We start from the raw sequence: 9,012 nt of genomic DNA on the forward strand, positions 1-9,012 counted from the left end.
ATGGCCTATACTCTTTTGTTGTCCCAAGACCTGTCACCTCTCGTTTTTTCCCTTCACTTGACTATAGACTCTGTAATACTATCATTTTTTTGATCTACCGTTGTCATCCATGTACCACATTTTACTTATACTGCTCTATTAACTCTCTTCTTATTTTCCTACTAACATTTATGTCTATCACTTTATTCTAAAAACTCGAACAAAACATTATTTTGCTTTTAGCCCCTCTTGCTCCATCCATTGGCTCCTCGAATTGCCTAACATTCTCTTTCTTTCAGAGATGGGAGCCATACTAAGGTAATATTTATCCCTTCCAGGCTTCCATTGCTTATCTTTGTAGTACTCATATCTAACTGTACTATTTTAGGGTGCACCATCGAGGTGTCTCACAAGGAGATCCATTACCACATTTGCACTATCCTTCGGAAATGTCAACTAACTTTACCAATCCATCCACTATTTTGGGTTACTCTATCCCCAGCCGTATCCTGATAACTTGTCCTTCTCTTAAACTATGTCTGTTAGCTCCCATAGGACATAACTGAGATCGGTGTGGCCGATTGTACATACATCTGCCACTGTTGAAGGTAACTCAAAATGCTTATATCTCCCTTCCTGAATAATGATAATCTTTATTAACTGGGTACCTCGTACCCTTCTTCATCTTGCTTCTTTTACTCCTTGAAACTTGTATTTATCTTCTGGATCTCTCATTGTCTTTCACCATAAAGGTGGATAAATATTCTTGCCTTAAGGCTCCTTATCAAGAGGCTTACACGTCTTAGTACAGACATGATCTGCTGAATACCTCATGTTTATCCATCATAAGCATGATGCAAAAATCGAGTCCCTCTAACTCAACTCTTCTACAGCTATATCTCTTACCAGCCGTCTTTCTGAATGTAGGCATCGTTGTATTACAAATAGGATAGAGTTTAGGAAATTGAGTTCTTACAACTGAGCTCTACCACACGATCTAGAGTAAGAAGAAAGAGTGACAGTTCTAAATGCCCTGTAGCCTCCTGCTTATAAGTGTGGTGCACAACACACCCATAAACAAGACTCTACTAGACACAGTTTGTAGACTCCCTAGGACAGAACTGCTCTGATACCACTTTTGTTACGACCCAAACCAATGGGCCGTGACGGGCACCCGGTACCTTACTCAACCGAGTACCAATGTAACGTATCTTTCTTATTACATCATCATATACATGTGACATACTGGCCTAATAGGCCAACATGATCATTTATAAACTCAAAACATAGGCCAACAAGGCCGTACAATCTTTCACGTACATGACATATGTCTACAAGCCTCTAAGAGTACATAAATGTCATAAAGGTCGGGACAGGGCCCTGTCATACCAATCAGTACATGTCCTAATCATACTGACCACATAAGCAACTCCGGAGCAATGGAGCGCACCAACACCTTCCGCTGAGCTGATAGCCTACTTGGAGGACTCTCGACCTATCTATCAGGACCTGCGGGACGTCAGTACGAATAATATACCAAGTATGTAAGGCACATAAATAAGTACATAATAGACATGGAAGAAATATAGAGTAAATGACTCAACGTATAAGTCTGGATAACTCTGTAAATCATGAAATAATTATAGTGTCATGCATATGAGTATGAATGTCATGTCGTGCATAGGTACATGTTTCATAACATCAGCAGGCCTCTGAGGGCATCCCATCATATCATCTCGGCCACTGTGGGAAAAATAATCAACGTATACCAGTTGATTAGGTGGTGGTGCATATATAACACCATAACCTTTTTCCATATCCCATATACATATAATATACATATATACGTGTATATAACGCCATCTGGTCATGGGTCAATGTACATGTATAAATGCATAAGAAATACGTTAATAAGATTTCTCGGAATGTCATAAAAACAATATGCTTGTCAGATAAACTTTATCAATAAGTATTTTTCTGTGACCCATGAACAGAAGATATAATAATAATTCACATGGGGAATCAAGAATATAGACACCCCTAGTATTTCTATGAATAGAGTCATTTATGGAAGTTGCGTATTTTGCTCGTTTCATTTGTATCATTTGGACCATGCCAAAAGAATGAAGGGACAGCCTTAACATACCCGGACCCCTTAAGCAATTGAGACATGAGCCGCAGAATCCAACAATATATTTATGGCATGTAGGCTTTTTACACTGTAATAGAAAGTTGACATTGTAAACTGAAGTATTTCAAGCTACATAGGGAATTCCTAGTTCCTTCAAAGAAATCTTTGGCTTATCTTCCATATAACCCATATAATGCATAAAGATAAAACCTTTTTTTTTTAGTCTCATCCGTCATTTTTTGTATCCAAAATAATGAAGCTTAGCAATTTCAAATGAATCCTTTAAAAGGGTTAGTTAGTAGGTCCCACCAGTTAGATGACTTGGCCACAAATCTTCCCAAGTTTTGCCACCTTGATATGTGACTTTAAGAGTCACAATTTGAAGCTAATCTTGCTGCCACGTGGGGTGGGGGTGGGAAATTTCAATCTTTATCCACTTATTAGGTAATTAGGTAATGTCCTGTTATCCGGTAATTAATCAATTACCCGCATAATTAAGAATTATCTCAAATTACTCGAAATTCTACTTATTTTTAATATACTTTTTACATCTTACTATCATGGCCATGTAGTACCTTGTATGGTAATAGTCCATAAATACCGGGTATTTTAGCCCGGGCCGTATTTTATCCCAAAATAACAAATTTCGACGAAACTCATTTTCTTCGATTTGCTTACCCTCTCACCTTCACGAATTTACTTATCCCTTGTTTGAAATAGTATAATACTTGTAACCTCAAAATAATCTCATTCCCGAGCTTGCGTCGATTAACTTTACGACGAAACCTTAACGTACGAAAATGCGAAATGTAACATCTCATTTCCGAGCTTATATCAATTTACTTATGACGTACTTCCATGTACGAAAATAAGGGGTGTAACAGTAGGAAGAAGGATGTTCATAAAAGAAGTCAAACAACCCAACAATGCACACAAGCGAAAAATCTTTATGGTAAGAGCCTAAGTATATCCCAAGTAGAGTCTTTATGCTGTCGCGCCCCATTTTCTTGCGAAAGTGGGTTTCAACATGTGACAACTCTTTTAAACGGGTTTTAAAAGAGAAGAGTCGCCACCTAATAATTTTAAGGTGCATTAGGGCACCTATTTGCAAATAACTCTGATTTAACTAGTCAGCATCACCAAAGATCGGGTAAGGACTCAAATTACCTCAAAGAGAAGGGTTTAGGTACTCTTCGAGGTCCACAACTGTGGATCCCGACCGAATTTTACGCTATGTGGGGATTATTGTAAATTGTAACAAGGAGTCCAAAACATCACATTATAAGATGAAACAAGTATTAAAGAGAGAGAAATGGGTTACAACCTTTGAAGATTACAAGATATGCCCTAGTTTGATCTAAGTTTGCATAGATAGGTTTAAAAATAGTAACTATGGGGAGGGGGGTCCTAAGGTTTTTAGCCTAAAATATCACCCCGTTCAATATAAAGAATACTTTTCAACTCCCTTAAGTGTAAGGGTTGCTCATATTATCTTGAAGTTGTTTACCAATGGCGTTCTAATTCAATTCTAAAACGTGTCCTATGAGTGCTTTAGCCTTCCCATGCCTATGGTCCAGGAGGCTTTGGACCCACTTCATTGGTGGTTCTAGACTTTCTTAGGCTGCTCAAAATGATAAAACTAGGTGCACAGTCAAAACAATCAAGACTACACATAATCAACACTTAAAGGCTCAAATTGGCCTCCGCATATAGACACAGATGCACGCAGGCAAGTAGGCGGACAGTTTTAAGCGACATCTATATTATTAGGTAAGCAACAGTAGGTGGGCAGGCCTGGAGTCAAGGATGTATTGAATTGTTCAAGACCTATAGGCATGATTTCTATGTGATTGAACGATTTGAGAATTGACGTAAAGTTATATAGGCAGTATTTATAGGCAGATTATCTTGATGAAGCGGTTAATCTAAAATATGATTTTATTAAAGATCATATAGGCATGATTTCTAGGCGAGTGACAGCACCCTATAGGCATAATCTCGACTTGCGTCTGGGCAGTGAGTCCATTGAAAGCGCAGAATTACTCACTTCTTGTCCCTATAGGCATGATTTCTAGGCGAACTGTGTAATAAGAATAGAGCAGCAACAATAGCAGTTTTAATTAATTAACTTGAGATCCTATAGACATAGTATCTGGATGTGTCACATGATTGGAAGAAATACGACAAAGCATGCACTTCCAGTCATTACATTGAATTCATATGGGCATGATATCTAAACAAGTCCAATTTTAGACACTATAAGCATACTTTCTAACGTTTGCAAGTTAAGGAATTATATTTACCCTAGGTCATGATTTCTAAATGAATAGGAAAGTTAATCGACACGTTGTGCAGATAATTCCCAAAGATGGGACATAGCAAGCAAATAAACAATTAGAGCCCCTATAGACATGCTTTCTACCTATTCATGCGAAGATAGAGTATCCCAGCCCCCCCCCCCCCGCATTTGCTAATCCCCAGATGTTGGTTATTATAAATTATTACATGCCCAAATGAAATAACACATGCTCAAAATATGCTTGAATTACAAGCTGAAATAGATACAGACACAATAAATAATTACAGGCCCACAGAAACATCCAGTCACACTTCTGGGCCTTCAGCAGCCTCATTTTTCGCACAAACAGCAGACTCAAACCTCAGTCTCACCCAAAGAATCAGAGCATGCCATGAATTCCATATCTAGGTCCAACAAATCCACACCCAAATGAATACCTTACTTACCTAATTAGATGCCAAACTAACAAACAAAACAGACGACCCAGGGATTTAATTAAGCAAACATGAACTCTACATACACTTCAACTCTTAAAGTTGAAAGTAACAGGAATTCTCACCCGGGTGTATAGATAAGATCACATGAAGCATTCACAAGGCACACACATGCTTATACTCTCAGGAAACTAAGTGGAAGTAACAGGAATGGTTATCATGGGATAGCAGACTACTTCAAGTAAAGGTTCAAAATGAGATATCATCCAGAACGGGCCTAAAGCATTTTAGACAAGAGTTTTGATCATGAAAGTTAGGAGAATCAGTAGAGCACAGTCTTAACATGGTAAGTTTAACATGGAAGCTATAACAATACAGGTTCTTGATCAAGCAAATACCTAGCAGGGGAAAAACTTTAGCATGCTGAACATTAGGGACATGTCAATTTCAGGAAGCAAGCATTAAATCTAGTACTAGCTGGCCACCTCTAGGAGAAAGGCGGGTTATAAGGTCTATTCTATAGGTTTTAACTAGTGTTGAAGAATACAAAACTGATCAAGTCAACACACACACACACACACAATAGAATCACAAATTTCATGAGGACAAGTCATAATGAATAGCAGAACCCGAGTAGGGTTGCAGGTTAGGCATGAATGCCTTTGCAGGGATTAGAATACTTCCTAAGCATGAGTTTGGGTGTCATATCAATCCAAAGCAGGGCAGAGGGGCAGACTCAGGATTAACCACAGGCATCAGCATAACATAGTAGACTAAACAGATTTAGGAGAGCCAGAATTCATAATAGGCAGGGACATATCAAAACTGGATTATCAGACCACACATAAGTGAAAAGGCTAGATATTGCATTTTTACCTTATAAGCTATAGGTAGTACTAAACAACACAGGATTGAACTAGGCATGGAACACACATTAAAGCTCACAACTTGCAACATAACACATTTGGGTAATAACATAGTTATAAATTAGTTCTGGCAGAGTATTAGGCACATTATAACACATGAATTGATTTATCACAAGGATGTAGAACAAAGTAGGGAGATAAACTCAGGACTAGTAGCAGGTATAAACATTCAAACACACAATAACACACTAGGTTGGGCATGCTTAAAGTAGCGAGAATCATTTATGATGAACACGTACGGTAGGCATACGTCAAAGTCAGAAGTTGGAAAAGTTCAGAGTCACAAGACAACAGGGGTAACACAGTAGCATATTGATTCACAAAGCTTAATTGACATAGGTGCACAAAACATGAACACAACAAGGAGGAATGAAATTGATAGAGCCAAAGATACTTACCAGTTGCAAATTAACAAATGAGTAAACAGGAAAAATAACTCCAACAATACTTTAAGCGTTAATATCAAATAGAGCAGCAGAACCCAAAACTCAGTGCATCAGAGTTCCCAAGGATTTCATATGAACCCCGAGAAGTGCTCGCACTGAGAAGGTCAGCTAATCAAATTCCGGTTGCCTTGGCTTGCAGCCGGCCAAGAGCTAAAGTCTCAGAATAATATGGAGTGAGAGAGGGAGGGAGTAATAGTGATTAAGGTCCGTTTTAGAGGAATCGGGGGAGGATTTTATATAGTGTTGAATTAACCAAAATCAGAAAAGGAAAACATCAATCGAATCACAGAAATAAGGAAAGAGTCACATGAAAAAACGATTTTGAATTGGTTTAGGAGAAAACCAGACAAACCGTAGTTTGATAGATATCAAATATTGGCCGAAGATCTTAGTGAATCGGACCCATATAGCCTTGTTGTGAGTGTATATAGATGGAAAATCATCTGGATCTTGAAGAGTTAGGATGATTTCTCTTGATTCAGAGGATTCGTACTTGTCAAAACTGGGAAAGTACTTAGTAACACCATAGTCGTGTAAGTAACAATGAGGTAACACATAAAAGGCAAGTAAATCATGGAAAGAATCCTTGATTTGATCGGATTCGGAGAAGATTGGGGAGGATGCGGCTAGGGTTTCTCAAGGGAGGAGAAGGGGCGAGGGTGTATAAGGGCGACTAAGCAAGTAAAAATGGGGTTGGGGTTTGGGTTATAGAGATATAAGGAAATAGGAGTGAGTATTGTGAGCCATTGATCTTGAGAGATCAACGACTGTGATTTTAAAGGGGGAGATGGGGCAGGTCAGTCGGGTCCCGACCGGGTAAGAAATAGAGGTGTCTTTTGGTTTGGGCTGGGGGATTGGTCCAAGGGTTTTGGGATGTTTGGGCCATTAAGCTAGTACGGAAATTGGCCTAATTTGGGCCAGATTTTAAATAAAAGAAATTAAGGAAAATATTTAATAAAATAGCTAAATAAGTATAAATAAATCTTATTTAAGCAAATAAATATTTTAAAATAATAGTTGAAGATTGTAAAAATATAAAAAGGTTAGTTTGGCCCTAAATAAAATAATAAATCCAATTAATTGTAAAGTATAGTCTATTATTGCAAAACTGTGTAAATAGTATAAAAATGCAAATATAATTATATAAAAATGAAGTAAAATATTATAAAATATTCTTGTGGGTATAAATAATCAATTTAAATTACTCAAAATAATTTGAGAAATAATTAGTAAATATTGAATAATTAAAAATGCAAGAAATCAATTTAAAAGCTTTGAAAATTTGTAGAAATTACTTATATGACCCCTATAAATTGGGTAATAGTTCAAAATGATATTTTAGAAGTATATGAAGTACTTTATAAAATATGAGAGCAAAATTGGGTATCAACAACAAGTAGTAGAGGAACAAGTTTAATTGGATTCTACAACCCCTATCGCAAATGAACAATGTGATGAACAAGGTAAGAACTATATATTTTATCTAAAAAAGTTTACATCCTATTTCAGTTATAAATAATGTATCAACAATAGTAATTTGGTGATTTTCTTTGGTTCATATAGCTGTAGGACCTTCTGTTCAAACAAGAAAAAGAGGTAGAACAAAGATGAAAAATGTACATGGACGGCAGGAGCGTAAACTGATTTTACTTAACAACTGCAATCAACATGTTGGTCCTAGTGAAGCAGTTGTGCTAGAGCTTGGAAGCTTCCTCAGCACATTGGCAAGGAATGCGACTATATGTCCTCTTGATATTTTGGATTGGAGGAAGATTGACACGAAAGAGGATATATGGGAATATACCAAGGTTTGAAGTTTTTAATTTTTAATTTTTGGTTGAAAATCTTTCATATTTATGCATTAACAGATTTAACACCAATTGTAGGATAAATATGATATTCCTGAAGATGGAAAAAAATGGACTTTGGAAACAGTCCAAGTTGCCAGGAGAAAGCACAAGAATAGATTGAAAAAAGATCACTTTGACGCTTATGTCAATGATGAAACTCGAATGCTCCATATCCCTGAAGATGTTCCAGCTTCTCAGTTTAAGGAACTCCTTAAATATTGGAACTCTAAAAAACTCTGGTATGTATATTTCTTTCTTTCTTCTTCTTCTTCTTCTTCTTCTTCTTCTTCTTAAAGTTCTTATTCTTCTTCTTCTTCTTCTTCTTCTCCTTCTTTCTTTCTCGAGATGTTTCCTCCAGTTTTTGTTGGCCATTGTTGTTTTTTTTCTTCTTTCTCTGCTTCTGTCACGACCCCAATTGCCTACCTTAGGATGCCTTGATGGCACCTAATCTCTAAGACTAGGTAAGCCTAACATTTAATAATAACTTAACAGAAATAATCAACAGGAATACTAAAACAAGGCTGATAAACTCATATAAACTCCCAAAATAAGATCTTAACAATAATTCTCCCAAGACCAGTGGAACTGAGTCATAAGCTCTACAGAATAATCTAGAATGTTTACTACAACATTGTCTGAATGAGAAATACAATAGAAATGAAAGATAAGGGAAGGTGACTCAGAGGTATGCGGACGCCGAGCAGGTATACCTTGAAGTCTCCGAAAAGCAGCTAACAGTCAATCATTAACGTCCAGCACGAGCAGACGTACCTGGATCTGCACAAAAAGATGTGCAGAAGTGTAGTATGAGTGCACCACAGCTGTACCCAGTAAGTATCAAGCCTAACCTCGGTAGAGTAGTGACGAGGCCAGGCCAAGACACCTAGGACATAATAGACAGAATGAAAACATAATAACGAGAATTAATAGAAGGCGGAGGAATGAAT

General features: G+C 37.3%; 1 protein-coding gene across 1 annotated transcript; it reads left to right on the forward strand.

Annotated features, from left to right (window-relative positions):
- Positions 1-7,728: 7,728 nt before the first annotated feature.
- LOC117273907 (uncharacterized) lies at positions 7,729-8,359 on the forward strand. Its single transcript, XM_033653110.2, has 2 exons — positions 7,729-8,023; positions 8,102-8,359. Exons 1-2 carry the CDS (start codon positions 7,823-7,825, stop codon positions 8,357-8,359), a joined length of 459 nt encoding a protein of 152 aa, XP_033509001.2. The 5' UTR covers positions 7,729-7,822.
- Positions 8,360-9,012: the final 653 nt, after the last annotated feature.

The sequence above is a fragment of the Nicotiana tomentosiformis genome, chromosome 11 (genome assembly GCF_000390325.3).
Source record: "Nicotiana tomentosiformis chromosome 11, ASM39032v3, whole genome shotgun sequence".
In the NCBI taxonomy this organism is placed as follows: domain Eukaryota; kingdom Viridiplantae; phylum Streptophyta; class Magnoliopsida; order Solanales; family Solanaceae; genus Nicotiana; species Nicotiana tomentosiformis.